We start from the raw sequence: 22,041 nt of genomic DNA, 5'->3' as shown, positions 1-22,041 counted from the left end.
TAGACCAGGGTGGTCTCAAACACACGAAAATCCACCTGGCTCTGCCTCCCAAGTGCTGGGATTAAAGGCGTGCGCCACCACTGCCCGGTGCATATTACATGTCTTTAAGGAAGTATGCATCTATCGGGCTGGGGAGATGGCTCAGTTGCTGTAAGTCAGTACAAGGGCCTGAATTTGGCCCCAGAACCCATGTTAAAAACAAACAAAAACAATAAAAGCTGGGGAAAGAGACAGAGACACCCACACCCCCCATTCCCATGGTTAGGAGTCCCACAAGAACACCAAGATACACAACCATCGCATATATGCAGAGGACCTAGCTCAGACCCGTGCTGGCTCCATGATTGCTGCTTCAGTCTCTGTGAGCCCCGATGAGTCCTGCTTAGTTGATGCTGTGGGCTGTGTTCTCATGGTGTCCTTGACCCTGTGGCTCTTGGGACCCTTTCCCTCTAACTGGGTTGCCTCATCCAGCCTTGATATGAGGGTTTGTGCCTAGTCTTATTGTAACTTGTTAAACCATGTTTGGTGGTTATTACCCCTGGGAGGACTTCACTCTTGATCCCACAGAAAATGGAGGAATAGTGGACCTGGAAGAGAGGAGGTGGGGGAGGGACTGGGAGGAATGGATGGAGGGTAAACTATGGTCAAGAAATAATATATGAGTGGTATAATATATGAGAGAAGAATTTTTAACTATGGTCAAGATATAATATGAGTGATATAATATATAAGAGAAGAATTAAAAAAAAAAAAAAAAGCTGGGTTCACTGGAGTATAGTGATAATCCCAGTGCTCAGTGGAGGAGACAGATCCTGGGGGCCTCACCAGCCATCAAGCCTAGCCTAATCTACAAGCCCCAGCAAGTTAAAGGACCCTGTTTCAATGGAAAGGTAGATGACGCCTCTGACCTCCACAATCATGTGCATATATGTGCACGCACACAATTTAGAAAAGGAAGTATGTACCTCTCAACAAATTTGTTTATGTAGAGAAGAAATGAGATCCATGAAAGTAATGACGAATTTTTCTTTGGGTGCAGAGATACTCTTCCAGGGTGATGCCCGCCCCGCCCCCCAGTTGTTCTCGGACATCCTCTTTTCTGTTACATTCGCAATGAGACAGAGCAGAGGGAACAGGATGCCTGGAGCAGGGCGCTCACATGGGGCCATTTTCTCTGCCGCTCTGGACTTACAGGATCTTATTGGCATAGAAGAACAGCAGGACCTCAGGATGATAATGGCTCTGGAAGAAATTTTAAAAAGGTACATGTGAGGGAGGTCGCCATACAGGACACTGGGAGAAGAGGCAGGAGTGGAAGGAAGTAGTCAATGATTAGAACTGAGCGAACGATAATTCTGTGCATCATCTTCCAGGCATCTTGTGGTTTACATCTCCTTATGAATCCAACACAATCACAATACTAGCCTAAGTCACTTTAGGAGGTCGGAGGAGGTAACTTCCTGCTGCACCGGGTCCACTTCCGGTGTTCAGCGCCTGAAGGTGAGGGACTCCCAGAATTCTCTCCTGCCCTGGCTCACTCACCAGCTGCCGGGAAAGCCTAGGGTTCCGCTGATCTTCTTCACTTTGGAAATTCTGCTCCTTCCTGAGTTTCAGATACGGAGCACATGCTCGAAGAGTCGTTTTGCAAGCCTGAGGAAAATAACATTGTCATCCAATGGGCTAAACGCTTAGAGAATTCTAGAATTCCGGCATTGAAGGGGATCCCAAGGGACTGTAGACAACCTAAGGTCAGAGCCACGGAGGCTGGGAAAGTAATTTTCAGGTTGTTTGTGAGCTTGGAATTTGAAGGATTGCTACTCTGGAAATGGCCATGGCTCAGTCTGTGGCACGTGGAGAGGGCACAGCTCTGCCATGCACACAGGCCTTCTCACAATTACAATCATCCAGTCTCTCCTCCTCCCTTCCCTCAAAGTGATTTTGTACAGCTCTTTGCACCTCACCCAGTCCCATCATCCTTTGGGGGCCTGGCCTTACCTATCTAGCTGGCACTGGCGGGTGTTGGATTGGGCAGAGACAGGTCAAAGGGGAAGTGGGGGAGAGTGTACCCTGGAGGCCCCTTTGCCCAGCTTTACATAGATACCCCACAGGCCATTCTAACTGGCAGGAACTCAGGGGCCTGGCTTCTCCACTTAGCGGAGCTGCCCTCACCCCCTCTAGGGACAGCAGAGATTTCACAAAGTGAGTCAAGAATGGCTGTCCCACCTTGGCAACCCGAGGGCTTTTGTCCTGTAAATGGGTCAGGAGGGAATCTTGTGTCTGGTTAACCTGGTGGGTGAAAAATTTCTTCCATTTCCTCCCAGCAAATGCAGCCAATTGCCCAAACAGAACAAAGGCAGAGTGCCGCACACTGTCATTCTCCTGTGGGTTTCCATCAACAACAACAAAAACAAACAAACAAACAAACAAAAACAAAACAAAAAAGTCGGATCACCATCATCAGATCTCCATCAGAGCAGATCCCAACCATGACTGTAAGCTGCACATTAAAAGTGAACATCATATTTTAGCCATATCTCCTGACTTTGGTACACAGATTTTTGTTTTGTTTTGTTTGTTTTGATTTGGTTTTAGTCTTTCCAGACAAGGTTTCTCTGTGTAACAGTCCTAGCTGTCCTGGAACTTTGCTCTCTAGACCAGGCTGGCCTCAAACTCACAGAGATCCACCTGCCTCTGCCTCCCTTAGTGTTGCGATTAAAGGCGTGCGCCACCACAGCCCTGCTGGTACACAGATTTTTAAATCCCCACTTTATGGTCCTATCCAGGCTCCAGGGAAACCAGAGAGAACAGGGTGTGGGCCTCTTCAAAGGGAAAAGGGCATCTAGAATTGGGTCACAAAGACTGAGACAATACGGATCATTTTGTGAAATATTCAAAAATAGATTTTAGCATAAGTGACTCTTGTAAATTGCCTTGGGGTGGCATTCTGTTCACTGCTCTGTCCAGGGTGTAAGTATGTTTAGATAAAATTTAGTGAGAACTTGCCCCAAGTCAAGTCAACCCTCCCCTGAGGCCTATGTACAGGAATGCATAAGCTAGGTACCTGTCTCCTGAGGAGAGCATGGCAGTCATCTAGTGGGGGTACATGTCCTGACAAATATAGCATGAATCAGGCCATATTTAGAGTGTAACCCTTACATAGATTCGGCCAATAGGCAGTGCTGTGTGAGGATTTCCTTTTCTACATGGCCAAGGATTCTGCTCAAGAAAATGACATGTAAACTGGGTTTCAAAAGAAGTTGAATAAAAATCAACTAAAGTTCAAATGGTACCAGAAGGATTTAAGGATATGTCCTCAAGATTTATGCTGATATTCCAGGGCAGTAATGTAAACATCTTCTTACCCTCTTCTCAGACAAGATAGGTTTGCATTTAACAGCAAATATCTAGGCAGGGGTAGTGGCTGTAATCTTAGCACTTGGGACCTGAGGCAGGAGGATTGCCATGAGATCAAGGCCAGTCTGGTCTATCTTACTGGGTTCCAGGCCAACAAGAGCCACCTCCACTAAAATATTAACATCTGTCCCTATGGATAAGGATGAGCCCTGACAAGTATTCCAGCAGCTCTGATGTAAGTTCTGAACTCTGGAAGCTCAATGTCTCTCCTTTTCTCTGTTCAGCCACTGTGTGGCCCCAGGGGGAATTAGGATGGGAGAGGCAGGTGGAAGTTGCTCTGGGTTATGAATAAAAGTCTGAGGTATGACTGACAGGTGCTGTCTTCAATAGAGACACAGCGGCAGGCCTGATTGTCAGCTTGCAAGTCAGTTATGGAAGAGTCCTCACTTCGAGACTACGTGTTGCACTGAGCACTTCTTGGTTGGCGCATTTTGTCTTGTGGCTAACAGGGCAAGGGCTGCAGTCAGAGGGCTGCTCTCGGGATGCATGCTGCCTCTGTGAACTGTGGGCAGGCCCTAATCTTTCTATGCCTCAGTTTCCTCATTTTATAATAAAGACCACTGGAGCACCCATCGAAGAGGGTTGATGTAAGGACGCATAAGTATCCATGGCAACTGCCAGGCACTGTGAATGGCACACAGGAAGGGCTCACTAAATGCTGACTTGTTACATAGGAGTACTGAGCACCAGCTGGCATCAACATCACTAGTGTACATGTTTACTTCCCTATTGACATGGAAACTCCTCGAGAGGGAGTGATAGGATACTACATAGCCTTTATGTTCTCCATAATGCCCACCCATAACTCCTCTCAATAAAATTAATTCATAAATTAGAGAGTGGTGCAGACCTTGTTCCTGAGAAACACACTACCCAGGATTCTCATTCCTTTTTGCTTTTGTTCTTTGAGACAGGGTCTCTTTACGTAGTCCTGGCTGTCCTGAAACTCACTATGCAGACCAGGCTGGCCTTGAACTCACAGAGATCAGACTGCCTCTGCCTCTGCTGGGGTTAGAGGCATGCATGTACCACCACCACATGGCTCAGCCCGGGATTCTCATTTCTAACCCAGGACAATTTCAAAGCCCAAAATTTTATGCTTACCCATCTCACTTACATCATCCAATAAAGTCCTGGTCTGAAGGGTGATGTCTATGAAGAAGGAGCCCAGGCCTTGGCCTTGGATCTTGCCCAGCATGATGCTCAGAGTCTTCATACTCTCGTGGATAACTTCAGAACTCACAGGATCATACAGCCCATGCACCAGGAGGTCAAGGAAAACTTTCTTGTACTTTCTCACCTGCTATCAAGGTTAGAAAAGCATTAGCATCACACACACTCACACACACTCTCACACACACACACACACACACACACACACACACACACACACTATTCAAGTTGAAAAGCAACTTCATCCCTAATTTTCCAGTAGCCACAAGTTGGGACTGAGAGGCCCTGGCTTTCTTTCTCTTCTTCTTTAAATTAATATTTGTAGTTAATGTTAATAAAAAAAAAAACAATGGGTTTCATTTATGGCTTTTTAACATATACGTCACTGTGGTTTGCTCATATTCATCTGCCGCTACCCACTCCATCCTCCCTTCCCCCATCCTTCTGCTGCTCTCCTTTCTCCTTACAAACTCCCTTTTCATGTCATCCACATGTATAATATATAATATATATGCTACACGCATGCATGCACACACACTTCCTTCTGGATCTGCCACCAACTCTTATCCAAATACAAACGTTTCTAGTAACCCAGCCCAAGAGCCCTCCTAGGTCTTAGAAGAACAGAAGGGACAAACAGGAATTAGGCATCTGGGTGGTGGAACTGGGGAGGTACTTCAAGAGCAGAGGGTAGACAAGAATGTTCCAGGGCCCCTCGGAGAACTGGGGGACTTGATAATGGAGAGGACATAAAATGCTATCGACCTGGACAGGTGCTGAGGACGGGGTATGAAAATGTCTCTCACTAAACCAACAAAAATGATAAGAAAAGCATTTAGACTCTCCAAGAGAGTGATATGAACCTGCTGTAGCTTCTTTCCCAAGGCTGACAGAGCTGGGGCATGCCGGGCCCGCAATGACCTTGAGTGAGTCACACCCTTATATAATCTGTTCTTCGCCCATGTAAAAAGAACCAGTGGCTTGCTTCTAGCCAGATGTGACAAAAGTAGCCAGCTGTCTCTCCTGGTTGCTAAGCTACATTGTATAAGACTTCCCGTAGAGACAGGAGTGAGAGACACCTTGAAGAAACAAGTTATCATGTTTTGAGAGTGTGGATCCTGGAAACCGGGGTGGCCCCCAGCAGACAGCCAGCAAGGAAAGAGAAACCTCAGTCCTACCCTTGAAAGAGTAAGTTCTGCGAAAAGCTACTCTTGGAAAAGTTCCCTGAACCTCAGGAAGACACAGAGTAGCCAACAGTGGTTTGCATCCTTGCAAGACGCTGAACTACGATCCAGCTCTATAATCAGGCCCCGGAACACAGATACCACTGTTTGCTGCTAGGTCTGTGTGACTTGTTCCAGTGTTAGCAGTCCATCAGCACCTGCCCCAGCTGTGGGGACCCCATGCCCACCTCCCCCTACCTTGTCAGAGGCTTCACAGGCCATGGTACCCAGGCATCTCATTGCCAGATGGCGCTTTTTAGCATTAGGATCCCCAGCTTTTTCTGCCAAGATGAAAAACACATTCTTCAAAGGCTCTCGCTTCTGCAACCTCAGTTTCCAAGAGACCTGGGTGGTAGGTCAAAAGTGTATTAATTCAGAGGCTGGGAAGATGGTTCAGTTGGTAAAGTGCTTGCTCAACAATATGAAGATCTGAGCACCCACATAAAATTCTGGGTGCAGTAGTGCATGCCTACAGTCTCAGGCCTGGAAAGACAGACAAAGAAAGAACTCTCAAGTTCACTGGCCAGGCAGCCTAGTCCAGGGAGAGTGGAGCACAATGAAGACACCTGATGTTGACATCAGGCATGCCCCTCCCACTACACACACATACACAGAGAGGGGGGGGGGATTCAAAAGGGCTCAGCGTCATACTCTGAACTCAACTCAAAACATCTCTCTCTAAAGAAAATGCTATTTTGCCTGTTCAAATTTCTCTTTCCCTCTAAACTAAAGATAACTAAATCTCAGCTCCAATTGGACCAAGAGAGCCTTCATCTAGTAACTGATGGAAGCAGATGCAGAGCTCCACAGCCAAGCACCAGGCCAAGCTCCAGGAGTCCAGTCAAAGAGAAGGAAGAGGGATTACTTGAGCGTGTGTGTGTGTGTGTGTGTGTGTGTGTGTGTGTGTGTGTGTGTGTAGATTATGATGGGGAAATCTACAGAGACAACAGAACCAAGCTCATAGGAACTCACAAACTTTATATCGACAGCTGTGGAGTCTGCATGGCACCAGACTAGGCCTTCTACATATAAGAGACAGTTGTGTAGCTTGGTCTGTTTGAGGGGCCCCTGGCAGTAGGATCAGGATCTATCCCTGGTGCATGAGGTGGCTTTTGGAGCCCATTACTTGCTCAGTCTTGATGCAGTGGGGAGGGGCTTGGTCCTGCCTCAGCTGAATGTTCCAGGCTTCACTGACTTCCCATGGGAGGCCTTACCCTTTCAGAGGAGGGGATGGGGGGTGGGAAGGCCTGGCGGGGGGAGTGGGATGGGGGAGTGAGAGGGGGATCTGTGGTTTGTATGTAAAATAAATTTTTAAAAAAAGATAACTAAACATGTGTGTCTGTGTGTGTGTGTGTGTGTGTATGGTGGGATTAAACAGGGCTTTGCATGAATTAAGCCCTCACCTCACCACTAAGCTACACTCCAACCTTTAAAGAGGATTTACTTTTGTCAACAAATACGTTTGTCTACATAATGAGGACGCTGGTGGAGAAAATAATGCAGAGCTGGTCTTGAGGTGGGTTGGGGAGTTCTGGCGAGAGACACAGCAGTGAACTGTGTGACAGAGGCTAGGAGGAAAGAAGCCATCCTTGAGACACAGGTCCTTTTACAGTGTATGCCATTATCTCTCCTCCCTGGGAAGTTCCCTTGACCCTCTTCCTCCTCCACCCCCTTCTCGTCCTTCCACTGTACCTTTAGCTAAATCAAATGAGTGGCATGCTTTATGATGTCTGCTTTATTCCCCTCTCCCATCTGTGTTGATACTTCTGCAGCCAGGCTGATGGCCCTACATCTCCATCCAGCAGCAGTCACCTTCCTCAGACCCTCACTGCTAGCATGTGACTCAATTGGCAACATCTCAACAAATACCAATTACACGTCCATAAGCACTTCAGGACACTTGAAGGTTTGAAGGTTGTCCCGACTTCATGTATCTGAGCAATTTAGAAGAAGAAAAAGCAAAAACAACACAATGGGAAAACACTGCACTTTTATGCAAAATCCTACCCTTCCACAACTAAATACTAAGTAAGTGTAGGATAAGATATAGATGAGATAGAGGATAGGCCACCTTTCTCACAACTGGATGAGCTGCCTCCCTACTGAGCAGATGAGCTCCAATGACAAGAAGGTACTAGTGTTCTTCAGGACACAGAACAAGGCCGCCCACACTAGAGTCAGAGCCCAGACAATAAAAGATCCCAACAATGGGGAGATGATGGGTAAAACACTTGCCATGCCAGTATAAAGGCCTGACATTGAGGGTTGGGGATTTAGCTCAGTGGTAGAGCGCTTGCCTGGCAAGCATAAGGCCCTGGGTTCGATCCTCAGCTCAAAGAAAAAAATAAAAGAAGAAGAAGACCTGACATTGAACCCCATGTAAAGCCAGGCACAGCGGCACTTGGCTATAATCCCTGTTTCCCTTGGCAAGATGGGAGAATCCCCAGAGGTGCATGAGATGGCTGCTATATAGTAAACAACAGCAAGAAAGCCCTTGTCTCAAAAGAGATGGGAGGTGAGGACAGACATCCGAGACTGGCCTCTGACCTCCACATGTGCATTATGACAGAAACCTGCATTCCTACCAGAATGGAGAGAGAGAGAGAGAGAGAGAGAGAGAGAGAGAGAGAGAGAGAGAGAAAGAGAATATCAAAGGTAAGCTATCAAAGGTAAGCCAGCCCCCATCCTTAGGAAGCAGGAATGGATGATGCAGGGTCCAGATCCAGCTGTTTTCTCAGCACTATGGATGAGACATTGTAACTTTCCAGCATTGTTGCTATTTCTGAGTATTTATTGCAATTCATTTTTTTTTTTTTTAATTTTTGAGTTGGCAGCAAGATGAAGCCTTCTCATCTCATCTTCTCATAAGCACCCTCTATCCCTGTTGAAAGAACTTTCATTACATGGCTTCCAGATGGAACCCAGGCCAAGCAGTTCTAACCACAGAGCCAGCAGGTTCACCTCTTACATAGTGATGGCTGGGGAGGGACATTTGTGTCTCACCTTGGAAAAGAAAGATTTCACTGGTATCCTTTTCTTCTTGGGCTGGGAAGTGGGGATGGGAGGGGGCTGGCTTGGGATTCTCTGTGTTTGCTCCATGAAACTAAAAGAGAAAGGAAAAAATGGACACAATCACCACATGAGCCACCAACACTCTTCTGAAGTATCAGTGCAAACCAGCCTCGTTGTGTGGAGTGTGCCCTGTTGTGGAAGAACACAAAGACTGGGAGTGTCCTTGGTGGGGAGCTAGGACTCACAGGGCAAGGTCAGACGCTTTCAAGACAGACCAAGAGGAGCAGTGGCTTAAAGTCCCTATTCCTCCATCCTATAGACTCCTTATATCACAACTAATCCTAGAAACTCCTTATATCACAACTATTCAAGAAATAAAATTCAGATTCTCAGCCCCCACCCACAGAAGCCCCAAGAGTTAAAAGAAGAAGTGGTTGAAATTTTGTGTTTCTTAAAGATCTCCAAAAATACTGATGGCACATTTTTGGGGGAGACAGGGTCTCATGCAGCCCATGGTGACCTTGGACCAGCTTTGGAGATGAGGATGACCTTGAACTTCTGATCTCTCTGCTTCCACCTCCTGAGCGCTGGCATTATAGGTATAGACTACCAGGCCTGGTTCATCTGGTGGGGTGGTGGGGATGGAAACCAGAGTTTCATGCATGCCAGGTATTATGGTTGGTCTTAGTGTCAACTTGCCACAAATTAGAACACCTGAGCGAATGTTCCTGATTGCCTTGATTGGCGTGGGAAGGCCCACCCTGATTATAGGTGACGCCTTCAGGTAGCAATCCAGTTATAAGAGAGGTCAGAAAGGAAGACAGTCTTGCTTTTTTGTTCTCTTGGCCTTCCTGCTTGGGAATGAATTAATTTGTGCTGCTGCTGCTGCTGATGATGATGATGATGATTCTTAGGCTAACAGCAGAGCCAGCATTCCAGGCTTCCATTATGGACTAGGAACCAGAGTCACCAGATGGAGACTTCTGGAGACACCCTGCCTTGTAGACTGAGTGATAGGCTTGAGTGGTCCCCACTCTTCCATGAGAGACAGCTCTTGTGGGACTACTCTGACTGTTGAAACATTCAGCTTCAAGGACCAAGTACGTACCAGGTGAGGAACCCAAGCCCCTGCCTGGACCCCTGCTTGACTATTCTGCAGTCACGACAGGCTGTGGACAATACCCAACAGAATGAAGGCCCCTGGCACAGCACGATGTGCCCCTGAGCCCCCAGAGTCTAGCTCCTAGTTACAGGAAAATCCCACCAGATGTTCTCATATAGTAAAAGATGCCAATCAAAAGTTACAGCCAGCGGGGTCATGATGCCAATGAAAAGTTACAGCAAGCAAGGTCAGGATAAAGAAAACATGTAGTAGCCACAACAACTGCTAAAGGGGATAGTAGTTTTCTTGCAGCTGCAAACTGACCAAGGACAGCACCTCTGAGTGAGAGAAAACAACAAACCTGAGTCTGCTCCTATGTAGCCAATAGACCCCAGACTCCCCTTGCTCTACTCCCTATAAACACCCTGCCCCCTGGCTACTCCGGTCCCTCCTGCTCTGCTGCTGGGTCAGACAGATGGAGAGTCTGCTGTGGATATTGCTCTGTGTAAATAAAGTTCTGATTGGCCAGTGGCCAGGCAGGAAGTATAGGTGGGACAAGAGAGAAGAGAATTCTGGGAAATAGAAGGCTGGAGGGAGACACCGCCTACCACCGCCATGAAAAGCAACATGTAAAGACACTGGTAAGCCACAAGCCATGTGGCAAAGTATAGACTAACAGAAATGGGTTAATTTAAGATAGAAAAGGTAGATAACAAGCAGCCTGCCACGGCCATACAGTTTGTAAGCAATATAAGTTTTTGTGTGCTTTCTTGGTTGGGTCTGAGCGACTGTGGGACTGGAGGGTAAGAGAGATTTGTCCTGACTGGGCCAGGCAGGAAAACTCTAACTACAAGAGTCTGGAGTTAACTCCTAACAATACAAAGACTCTTTGCTTTTGCATCGGATTCAGACTCTTGGTGGTCTTGGGGGGACTCTGGGTACAACACCAGGTTCTCAGCTAACTGCACTGAGGATTAGGTTCAGTTTTCTGTAACTTGAGTTCTACACTGCAGGAGAGAAGCTTCTCCTCCAGGGCACACTTAGAAGCCTTTAGGTTGTTTCTGTGAATCTGGAGCCAGTCAATTTTATATCTCAGCTCAGTTGTTTTTTCTTTTATACATTTGTCTGAAGATGCTAAAATAACCAGCGTTGTTATTTTCCTTATTTCTCTAGAAATGATCAAAGGTTTCACACACAGAGTCACCAAATTCCATACACCTCACAAGAGGTGAATCAAGATCATCAAATGCAATTGACACATTCTTTAATTTGTGCACACCATGGACTTTCAGTACCCTCCATGCTATCTGGGGAGTCTTTAGTAACCCTAGGTTCCGTCCAGCTGAAGAGTCAGGTTCAGTGGTTCTCTAAGCCCACTAGAGACTCCACTAGAAGAGCTCAGTGTAGTGGTCTTTGCTCCACCCATGACGTTGGGCTATAGGGCCCGAAGGAGGCGGTGCTTCCCGCCATTGTACAGGACCTCTTGAAAAGGGAGGGAGATGGGTTGCATGCTCCTCCTTCTCCCTGCTGCCTGCCTGCGAGGTGGATTTGCTCCCGGTCAGATCAGAGGACGACGTCAGCTGTCTACTCCGTTCTGTATTCGTGAGTGTATTTCCTCAATTTATATCTTAATAAATCCCTACTACTCATTAAGTAGACTCACGTGGATTGATCATAATAGCTCAGCCTTACAATTCCCTTTCTCCAGCCACATTCCCAGTACCACAATTTGTTTTAGTTAGGGTCCTCTAGGGGAACAGAACAAAGAGGGTGTATGCACACACACACACACACACACACACACACACACACACACACACACGCACAGTGGTGGCAGTGATTTGAGTGAGAATGGCCCCCATGGGCTCATATATTTGAATGTTTGGTCCCCAGTTGATGGAACTGTTTGGGAAGAATTGGGTGTGGCCTTGAAGAAAGTGTGTCACTGTGAGGTGGGCTCTGCGTTTTTAAAATCCCAACCACTCACACTCCAGGCCTAGTCCTCAGAGTTTCAGATCTTGTACACTGGAAAACGAAGGAGGCCTGCTAGTCTGTCTTCCTAGTAAACTCCCAGGTGCTACTGAGCCACCACTGGCCTGGAGGCCACACTTTTGAACCACCAGAAGACAACAAAGAAGCCAGGCTGTGGTGGCACACATCTTTAATCCCAGCACTCAGGAGGCAGAGGCAGAACTCTGTGAGTTCAAGGCCAGCCTGGTCTACAGAGGGAATTCTAGGACAGGCACCAAGACTACACAAAGAAACCCTGTCTCAAAAAAACAAAACAAAACAAAAAGACAAAGAAATCGCAGCATTGGAAAGCTGTCCCATGCAGAACAAAGGACTTACAAACTCATACTGAGGCAAAACAGAAAACAACCAGACATGTGGTTGCTTCTGGGGTTTTCTCCAGGCAACTTTATGTGTGACTAGAAGCTGCTTCTCCTTGGGTGGGACACTGTGGATCACTGATGACAGCTTACTGGTAACTTTAAAAAGCACTAATCTGATAGACTGGGGCCTGCTTGGCGAGGAGGCCATGAGCCTCATTGTAAAGCAGTTGGCATCTGGGTCCCATGGCAAAGTAAAGCATGACTGGAGCTGCTCTCTGCTGGCCAAGAAAACAAGCTATTCCTTGTTTCTTATGCTCAACCTGAGTCACAAAGGATGCCGGCCAGCTAAGGCGGCTTCCCCCAGCTCCTGAAACCAAGCAGCAAGCCCAGGCCTAGTAGGCAGGATGAGAAGTCATGGAATGTTCCCAAGCAGGGCCACGTGAAGGCAAGTTGAGTGGCTCCTCCTGGAAGATGCAGCCCCTGTGGTTAGAGAGACTCTCGCAGGTTCCTTCTCTAGCTTGCTGCTTGTTCTAGCAAACCCTGCTTCCCCTCGCGAGACCAAAGCTAGGCTTTCCTGTCAGCTGGCAGGCTGTCTTCTAGAGCTCATCTTGATCCTGAGTGCAAACTCAAAAGCGTTTTCCACGCTGATAGGGGACCCTTCTACATCAGTGTTCCTAGGACTTGCCAGAACCCAGACCCACTTCAGAATTGCTGGACCAGAATCTCAGGGTCACAGGACACAAAAAGTGTGACACTTTTTGTACAAGACTCTGGGTATTGCTAAACAAACACTAGTGTATGCGAATCTATGAACTAGCCATTAATCCCAAGATTGGCACACTCTGTGGAACTGAGGCCATACACCAGGAGAGACCCCAGAAGTCACAGAAGGGCTTGGGACCGTGTTTTGAGAAAAGAGAAAGTTGGTGCTGGCAGAAAGTAAAGAATTGCAGCATGTGTTTGTGGAACACATTGAAGTTCACAGTTGCTAATGGTTTGAATATGGTTTAGCCCTTCCAGACTCACAATGAGACTTAATGTTCACTATGAGCCGGCTCAGCCTCTGCCCTCACGATTAAGTCCATTGTGCCATTTGAGTGAGTAAAGGACCAACGGGTTAATGCTATCTCAAAAATGAGTCTGTTGTGGAATCCAGCTTGGTTGGGCTGCTCTCTCACCAGGGGATGTTTCTACAACACTTTAGGACTCAGTCATCAAGGAAGCCACCCACCAATGGGGTCCTCTAACTTTGGACCAGAACTGAGGGCCCAAATCACTCTATTACTTACCCCATCTCTGGTGCTTTGTTATTATGAAATAACAACAGAAACGAATGAAGATAACTGCCAAGATAAAATTAAAATCAGTCTGGGGCTTGAGAGTGTAGCCCAGTGAAAAAGCATGACCTTAGCATGCAGAGTTCTTAGACTCTAGGATGCTTTTTTTCTTCCCAGTATGGAGACCAAGTGCAGGAGTTTGCATATGCTGGATAAGTACTCTACCACTGGCCTATAGCCCCAACCCTCCATTGTTTAAAAGCAAGTCCCATGACATAGCTCATGCTAGCCTTCAACTAGCTAAGTAGTAGGAGCTAGCTTCAAACTTGAGATCTCCCTGCCTCAGTCTCCTTGGTGCTGGGATTAACGATAGGGGTGACCGTGTCCATCCAGAATGCCCTTACTAACATTTCCTTAAATAGCAAAACAACATCTGTAATCCTAGCATTCAAGGGGCAGAGGCAGGAGGACAGCTAGTTCAAGTCCAGCCTGGGCTATGTAGTGAGCTCCCAGACACCATCCCAGGCTACGTGGAGAGACTCTGTCTCCAAACAAAGTGAAATAAAAACAAACAAAAGAAGAAGCAAGCAGGGTGCGGTGGTACACCTTACCCTCCAGGCTTTCAGGCAGCAAAAGCAGAAAGGCCACAGTTCCAGAAAGGTCTAGGCTATAGAACAAACATGACCCTGTCTCAAAAAAATAAAGACCAATAAGTAAGTAAAGCAAACTCAGGGTCCAAGGCATTGCACAGTCCTAGTACCAGCAACAGGCTCGGTACCAGCAGCTTTCTCCCAATAGCTGTGACCTTTACCCAATCAAAACCAACCAAGGGGTCAGCTCCACCGGTGACCACACAAGCTGTCTGAAAGGAACCCAGCAAACAAACTACTGATGTATGCAGGGCAGGGGGTCCTGGTCACTTGGCTCTCCCCATAGGCTCTAAACAGCCATTTCCTACTAGAGGTCGACTCTACTGCTGAGCTTAGTGAGACCCAGGCTGGGGAACCGAGGAGGAGGAAGCTTGGACACCTCGAGCTGAAGACAAGGGTCTGGCTGGTGCTTGTTTGGTCCCTTTACCTTAATGCAACCCTCCTACAGAAAAGTTATGGATCAGGGGTACTAGAAGCCCTCCAAGCAGTATTCTAACACTTTATAGACATAAATCCCTGAGACTCAAATATTAGCTTCATGATGTATACCCTTCGATGTATGGAAGTCACGAGGCATTTTATGAAGACCCAGGTTACAAATAGCTGTATTTTTTTTCCTCATCCGTAAAATGATAGGGAAAACTGCTAGATTTCAAACTACCCTTTGAACTCTGAACTCATTCGCTCTGATAATGTGGATAGCTACTGACAGTAGATAAGGCACTTTTGTTTAGGAGGCATGAGGTCAAGCTCTCTGAACGTGGGGCAGGAAGTGCTGACTCCACCTGTTTAACTCAGGCTGAAGGTTAACTGTGATTCTCTGGGCCCTCTGAGAACTTTGTTACCCACTGCAGTGGGGACAGTACTCATTAAGGTCTGCTCCATGGTGGGAGCATGCTTCCCAAGAAGCAGTTCACAGCTGTACCTGTTACTGCAACCATGAAACTAATTAGTTTAGTTGATTAATTATTAGCATGCAAGGGATCAAACATCTGAAAGCGCCCGAGTGTACAGGGAGAGAAAGTGGCTCTCTGAAAGCAAAGTTAGATGATCTTGAATGATTTCACGATGGAAAGCAGTTAAATTATTGCTGTGTAAATAAGTGTGCCGATAGACAAAGTTTGCGGAAAAGTGTGACTTATCTGGAGTGACTTTTTGAATTGAAATGATGTTGCAGGTAACTTCGAGAGTTTAAGTTCTTGATAGAGTAAAAACAAACCAAAGCTAAAAAATGACATGACATTACATGCGTGGTTTGCATAAGAAAATAACTCAAAAAGCCAGCTAGTGGATTAATAGTCAAAGAAAAGGCCATGACCTGAATTAGTAAGAAGCCTGTACTTCAGGTCAAGTACTGGAGGTTTTAGTTAGTGTTCATGAGTCTTTAGTAACTAAATCCAGACCCACCAACTCAAATAAAAGAATTTTTATTATATTGCATTTAATTTCCACATTTTCTTGACAGGAAAGCTTCATTATCTTCCTTTTAGAGAAAAAAGCAAAATCCTGGGAGTTTAGGATAATATAAAATAACTCATTTGAACTCAAACAGAAATGGAATTCAAAATCCTGAAACCTCCCAAACTGCCCTTGAATCCTTCTGCCCCAGCCTCACTCGGGAACGGGGGGGGTGGGGGGGGGAGGGGGGGTGGTCATAGCTGCGCACCACCTCAGCAGGCTCGCTGTCTGTCTGTACTTACCATCTGAACCTGAAAACTCCTAGACAGCTAACTCCCTGTGTGCTCACCAAGCGTGCAGCCACTTTAGTCTGAAGCACCCGTATTTTCCCTCAGGCCTTTCTCCACTAAAACTCTCTGCTAAATACAACAATCCATAACCCATCTAGTGACCCAGTTGTATAGTTTATTAATAGAAAAATAATAACAAATAGCTTGCCGGTCTGTTATGGTCCACTTTCATCTTCCAAAGGAAACGTCACCCGATAGCAACATTCTTGGGATTCGGTTCCCTCCAACGCCAGTGGCCAGAGCACATTCCAGGATGGATGTGGGAACCAGGGCGCCTGCACTCCTGCGCAGTCACATGCAGTTACCTAACCTGGCTCCTGGGGAGGCTGTCACGTGAGGACCTGCTGTTGTGGGGCTGGAGGCTGGCCCGGGACCCCTCGGGAGGCACTCTGTTCCAGCTGATCGCCAAATGTGGTGACTCAGCGAGATATTCCCGGCTGTGGTTTCATTCCGTCCGAAAAGAGGAATCAGAAGGTGAAGAGGGGTCGTCTCGGAATTTGGAGCCAGCAGAGAACAGGAAAGCGAGGCCAATGGGAGAAGGGATCCGTGAGTACGAGGTGGGGTCAGGGGCGGAGGGTAGGGGGGGGGGGCGGGGGCAGGACACGGGTGATGGGACTGCCCTCCAATGACACCCACAAGGTTGTTGCGCGCCGACACAAGGTGCTGTGCCCTTCGCGCCTCTGCATTACCGAAGTATCTCCTACCTGCTGCTAGCTGTGCCTGCCCCTTATTAATTTCTCCTGTCCAGTCCCACCCACACTATGTCCAGAAAGAATGGCAATTCTGAGGACTTTTACCCTCAACCAAGACACGCACCGCTCAGCGTCATTTCCCCATGTGGCCAGTAGATGGCGCCATCCTTCCAGTCAAGGCTTCCAGGGCTCTGGCCGCCTCTTCCCACATAATCTAGTTAGAGCAGCATTTAATCCTAAGGATTGGATGCTGTCCCTACGCCAAGCAGCCTCGTTGTAACAGACTGTCGCACTAACAAGTATTTTAACTGCTAATGCCGCCTCTTGCTCAATACACGCCATATGTCCGGAAAGGAGCGGTTCAAACACTCAACAACTTAAATCAGTTATTAGTTAAAAACTGAACAACAAGGTTTCTGCTGCTGCGGCAGCCTCCCGGAGCCTCTCCCTCGGTGTGTCGTTTCTCCTTCCCTGAACTCTGCAAACCACGTGCAGGAATCTTCGCATCAATAAATGGAGGCAAATATTTATTGACTGGCCCTGTGTGGGATGAGGAGGACAAAATGACCTTAAAGGGGCAGAGGTAAGAGGGAAGCAGTCTGTTTTCCCAGAATTGAGAGCCCGTTATGCTAACAGGTAACATTCACGAATACTTCCTCATGCTAAACATTACACTAATTATTCCATTTAATTTTGACAGCAAACCGAGGAAACAATGCCTCCCATTATCCTCTTTTCCACACTTAGTGGCAGGGCGAGAACTCCATTGCAGGCATGCTAAGGCTAGGGCTTGGACTCCCAGCCAGGATGCTGCTCTGCAATGGACCAGTTTAGAACATCCAATTAGGTGATAGGTGGATAAATATAAACCACGTAAGTACATCAGAGGAGGGGAAGAGAAATCGATGGTCCAGAGTAAAGAAAGACGAAGATAAAACAAAACCCTCTCTGGACTGGACTTTGAGAATACCACAGCTGACCTTTGAGATGCAATTTCAAAAAGGCAAGGACAGAAATAGCCCTGGAAGATGTGACAGAAGATGTGTGGATGGCATTGGGGGGGGGGGGGCATGAGGATACCTCTGGGGAGCAGTAGTGCCTCCCCAACCCCTTGCCTCAACCTAGGAGCAATCAAGGAATTAAGAAAGGCACATCTACATGAAGTGAGAACACCTGTGGATTTGCAAGTTCAGGTCTTCCAAACGAGCTCTAATCTTTTCGGTGAAATGTGCAAGTGTAGGAATAGATTTGTAAAGGCATCATCTGGATGCTGAGCATTTAGTGCTGTGAATGTCCCAACGCTAGACAGGATTATACCCGGGACAGAGGAATCTGGGGAAGAGAAGCCTGGGCTGTGCACCGTGACTACAGATCACAGACCAGAACTGAAATGCACACCCCTGCGTGGACACAGACCCAGGGGAGCAGTGTCTTTGCCTGTGATTAGCAAGCCTTCTACCACTGAGCCGTGCCTCCAGCCCCAGCTGGTGCCCTATTAATAATCCCTTCCTTCTAATGTTACCCTGTATCCAAATGTAAAGACATTTGATAGAGTATAATGTCCTCTCTGTTGCCAAATGGAAAAGTAATCAGCGTCGCTTCACTCTGTTTTAAAGCCACCAGGGAAATTGAAGCTGAAACTAGCAATGGTCACTGGAAGCCCTGGGAATGCCAGCACGGGTCTCACCCTGGCACCTGTACGCCATGGTCACGAGGACACAAGGGTGGGATTAGCACTCAAGAGTGTCCCCAGCACAGTGTGTGCCAACTTGTAAAGACTCTTTGTCAAGACACAATGTCCGAGGGAGCCCAAGACTCCCCTCCCTTTAGCCTCCTGCCCCCGTAAGATTCTGGGAATTAGAAAGTGTCACTAATAATCTGATTGTCACACGTTGATATTCAGATAACATGCTAGCCCTAAAAGATAGCACACTGTAATTATTTAACTTGATTATCTGATTATCTATTTTTATCCCCATTTTCATTTTGTCGGAGACACATAGGGGCGGACACAACCGGAAGTGTAAGCCACCAAAAGTAATGATCTCTCCTGAGTTATTGATGAAAAAGGCATGTCAAGTCAATAGACAGCGCGCTTCCCACTCAGCTCTGTGAAATCTGGGGACAAAACGGCTTCCCTTTAGTTCAGTGTTGACAGGAGAGAGAGCTGCCTGCCTGAGTGTGCTTTGTCCCAACCAGAAATGGGTCTAAAAGGAGGGACTCGGGTTTCCTGCTTCTCATCTTACCCCAGGAAATGCCAGGCCAAGCCTCGGTAATAACTCTCACTCCTAAAAGGGGGGGGGGGGGCAGCGGCGGAGCACTTGCCTGGCTTCTCATTCTTTCTTGCTTCATTCACCAAGTGGTTATCTGATCCTACTTCTGATACCAGGCTGTGTTTGTGCCACAAAAGTTGCTGATTAAGAACCAACGGGCAAAGGGCAGTGGCTCAGAAAGGAAGGCTATATGTGTCCAGATTGACCAGAAAGAGGACGCCATTGGAGAGAAAAAAAGGGCTTCAAGCTGGAGCCCTGGCGACACCAGCCAGACAAGTAATCTTGGTCACTCTTCACATTCCTCAGGCCAGCTGAACCGGTGTCAGGGCCACCTGCAACCTGCAGCAAGTGAACGCCTTGGGAGGATCTTCTCAAATAGGCCACGGTCACCTCCCACTGTCCTGCATACATGTGCTTTAGTGATGGTCATTGCTTCCAACCTGGGGTAAACTGCAGGCCACAGAAATAGGTGCTGGCCAGGCTGAGCTCTTGGAATCCAATTGATGAGAGAGAGGAGGGATTCTGCAGGCGAGCGACGTCAAGATCATGATGGGAGGACGTGCAGAGATGACCGGCCACACTAGTGGAAGCCCATGAACTGTGGACTGGTGGCTGTGGAGGCCCCATGGGACTGGATTAGGCCCCCTGGATATGGAAGACGGTTGTTTGGCTTGAACTTTATGGGGGGGGGCACCCAGGCAGGGGAATCGGGATCCATCCCTGGTGCGTGGGCAGGCTTGTGGCAATCTGGTGCCTGGGGTGTGACACCTTGCACAGCCTTGGTGCAGTGGGAAGGGCTTGGACCTGCCTAGGCTCAGTGTGCTGGACTCTGCTGACTCCCCATGGGAGACTTTGATTTGGGGGTTGTGGGGATGCAGGGAGGCTTGGGAAAGAGGGCTGGGGGATGGGAGGAAAGAGGAGGTTGGATCTGTGGATGGTATGTGGAGTGAGTAGAAAATTTCTTAATAAAGAAAAATGATAAAAAAAAAAAAAATAGGTGCTGGGCTCATGCTCAGCTTCAAGTATGCCATGGCACACTAACACAGAGTCTGTTCTGGCCCTGGTCTCCTGCAGATAGAGTTCTGCAAACTGGACAGGAAACTGCTGCATCCTTGTCCCAGGGCTCTCCCTTCTGTTTTCCTGCCTTTATTACTTGACAGTCATTGCTAAAAACTCCCAGTCCTTCTGTGGACGTCTCCTTTGACCCAGAAAACCCCACACTGCCATAAGTACCAAGAAATTTAAACCTTCCCCGTAAGGACCCTGGGAACTGCCCAGGCCACTAACGGACTTATGTCCAGCAATCCATCAAATGCCTGAGAGCTGTTGCTTTGCAGAGCAATGTGTCACCTGTCATCACAATATCCTGGACAGGTGCACCAGGCCAGACTGTGGGGCTGGCACAGAACCCAGCACTCCAGGAGCCCTAAATGTGCAGGTGACCTCACTGGACACATAGATGTCTCGATGAGTTGGTGTCTCTGTATCTGTTCTCTCTCTCTCTCTCTCTCTCTCTCTCTCTCTCTCTCTCTCTTTCTCTCTCCAGGATCTTGCTATAAAGCACATACTGGCCTGGAATTCTAGGAGAGTCTCCGGTCACTGAGCACATCCAGGTGAACAAAGCCCCACTGTGTGCCCTGTCCTCACGGAGCTTGTGGCCAGAGCCCCCTTATATGTGGACTCTGCTGCCTCATTGAGATGATCTTTGCTGAAAAGGGACAGACTGCTTCTGTGCTAGAAGGGGGGGGGGGGGGGTGGCATGGAAGAAATGGGCATCCAGAGAACACAAGACCCAGGAATAAAGTCAGTGTATAATAAATGTAAATGACGGGTTTAAAAGGAGAGCACTGGGGTTGTAGCTCAAGAGTACTTACCTGACATGAAGGAGGCCCTAAGTTCGATCCCCAGTACTAGCAGAGGGGGTAGAAAGGAGAAAGGGAAGGGAGGGAGGTGGGAGGGAAGGAGAGAAGGGAAAGTTCTAGTTAATCGCTCCCACAGCATCTCCAGTACTATTTCCCAGAAGTAATCATGAACGGACGTAGTCATTTTTTCAGTCGTTCTGGTCAAACCCATACTGATCAACAGCCCGTGTTGTACCACACATTAAACAGAACAGATAGAATCTAGAAACTGGAGCCACCTTACCTGAGTTATGCAACGAGGAGGAGCCCCGGGCACCCGGCTTTTCCTTCTGTGCTCATCCTGATGCAGGGCGAGTATAGCTAACTCTAGGAACGCTGCTATCCTTAGAGAAAACCCGCAGTCCACAGTGAGCTGCATTTCATCCTTGAAGATGAAACATTGAGCAGATTAGAGAGATGCACAATAGGACCTTTTGTAGACTCTCTGCCCCCTGCTAATTGCTGGAGATACAAAATAGGGCACGTGGCTCTGCACGCTCGGAAGATTCCCGAGGTGAGTTTTTCTCGCTGCTCAAGCTGTCTGCTGTGCTTTTCTGTTGATCCACAGAAAACAGATCAGCCACGCCAACAGAAGAGCCAGCAGCCGCCGCGGCCGCACGCGCTCTGTGTCCCCTGTGCCCTTAGCAGCCCAGAGTGTTCTTACTAGGTGATTTTGACCTCCCAGTCTCGGGGTGGGGCCATTCTCTGCCTGTGTGACAAGTAGGGAAGTAGAGGCAGTGTGAGTCGTGGCCTCTCCCCAAAGATTCAAGTTAATGGGGCTGGGATCTTGGGGTTCATCCTCCTCCTCTCCTGCCTTCACCAGCTAAGGGCGGAGTCATTGTCAGAGCCTCCCACCTGGCCTGCTCTATCGCCTTCCTTGTTTCTCTCCTAAGTCTATTTTGAACAGTGCTTAACATGTCCTTTGCGTTTTCTGATTTCAAATTTACATTTTCATTCATTCCTTCATTAGGGACACGTGTAGGGTCAGAAGAGTCGGTTTTCACCTTCACCAGGAATTGAATTTAAATCCTCATGCTTGGCAGCAAGTGAACCACTTTCATCCACCGAGTCTTTTTTTTTTTTTTTTTTTTTTTGGTTTTGGTGTTTGGGAGACAGGGTCTCATGTAGACAAGGCTAGCCTCAAACTCACTGTGTAGCCACTGAGAAGGACCTCCTGATCATCCTGCCTCTATCTCCCAAGTGCTAGTATGTGCCACCAGCCACATCTGGCTTTGAAATAAAT

The 22,041-nt window shown here is 47.7% G+C and overlaps 1 protein-coding gene across 11 annotated transcripts; it reads right to left on the bottom strand.

Annotated features, from left to right (window-relative positions):
- Window positions 1-463: 463 nt before the first annotated feature.
- Mro (maestro) lies at window positions 464-21,550 on the bottom strand. Of its 11 annotated transcripts, XM_036204933.1 has the most exons (8): window positions 21,463-21,550; window positions 21,043-21,183; window positions 8,814-8,913; window positions 6,009-6,155; window positions 4,532-4,717; window positions 2,224-2,379; window positions 1,543-1,650; window positions 464-1,242 (listed from the first exon to the last, which is right to left on the bottom strand). In XM_036204933.1, the coding sequence occupies exons 3-8, from the start codon at window positions 8,907-8,909 to the stop codon at window positions 1,189-1,191; spliced, it is 747 nt and encodes a 248-aa protein (XP_036060826.1). In that variant the 5' UTR covers window positions 8,910-8,913; window positions 21,043-21,183; window positions 21,463-21,550; the 3' UTR covers window positions 464-1,188. The 11 variants fall into 11 exon arrangements, with proteins under 11 accessions (XP_036060826.1, XP_036060825.1, XP_036060827.1 ...); XM_036204932.1 differs by lacking the exon at window positions 21,463-21,550 and having other exon boundaries at window positions 21,043-21,358; XM_036204934.1 differs by lacking the exons at window positions 21,043-21,183; window positions 21,463-21,550 and adding an exon at window positions 20,772-20,794.
- Between the last annotated feature and the right edge of the window lie 491 nt (window positions 21,551-22,041).

The sequence above is a fragment of the Onychomys torridus genome, chromosome 13 (genome assembly GCF_903995425.1).
Source record: "Onychomys torridus chromosome 13, mOncTor1.1, whole genome shotgun sequence".
Lineage (NCBI taxonomy): Eukaryota > Metazoa > Chordata > Mammalia > Rodentia > Cricetidae > Onychomys > Onychomys torridus.
Note: the sequence above shows the minus strand (reverse complement) of the source record. Positions and strands in the feature narration are given on the sequence as shown.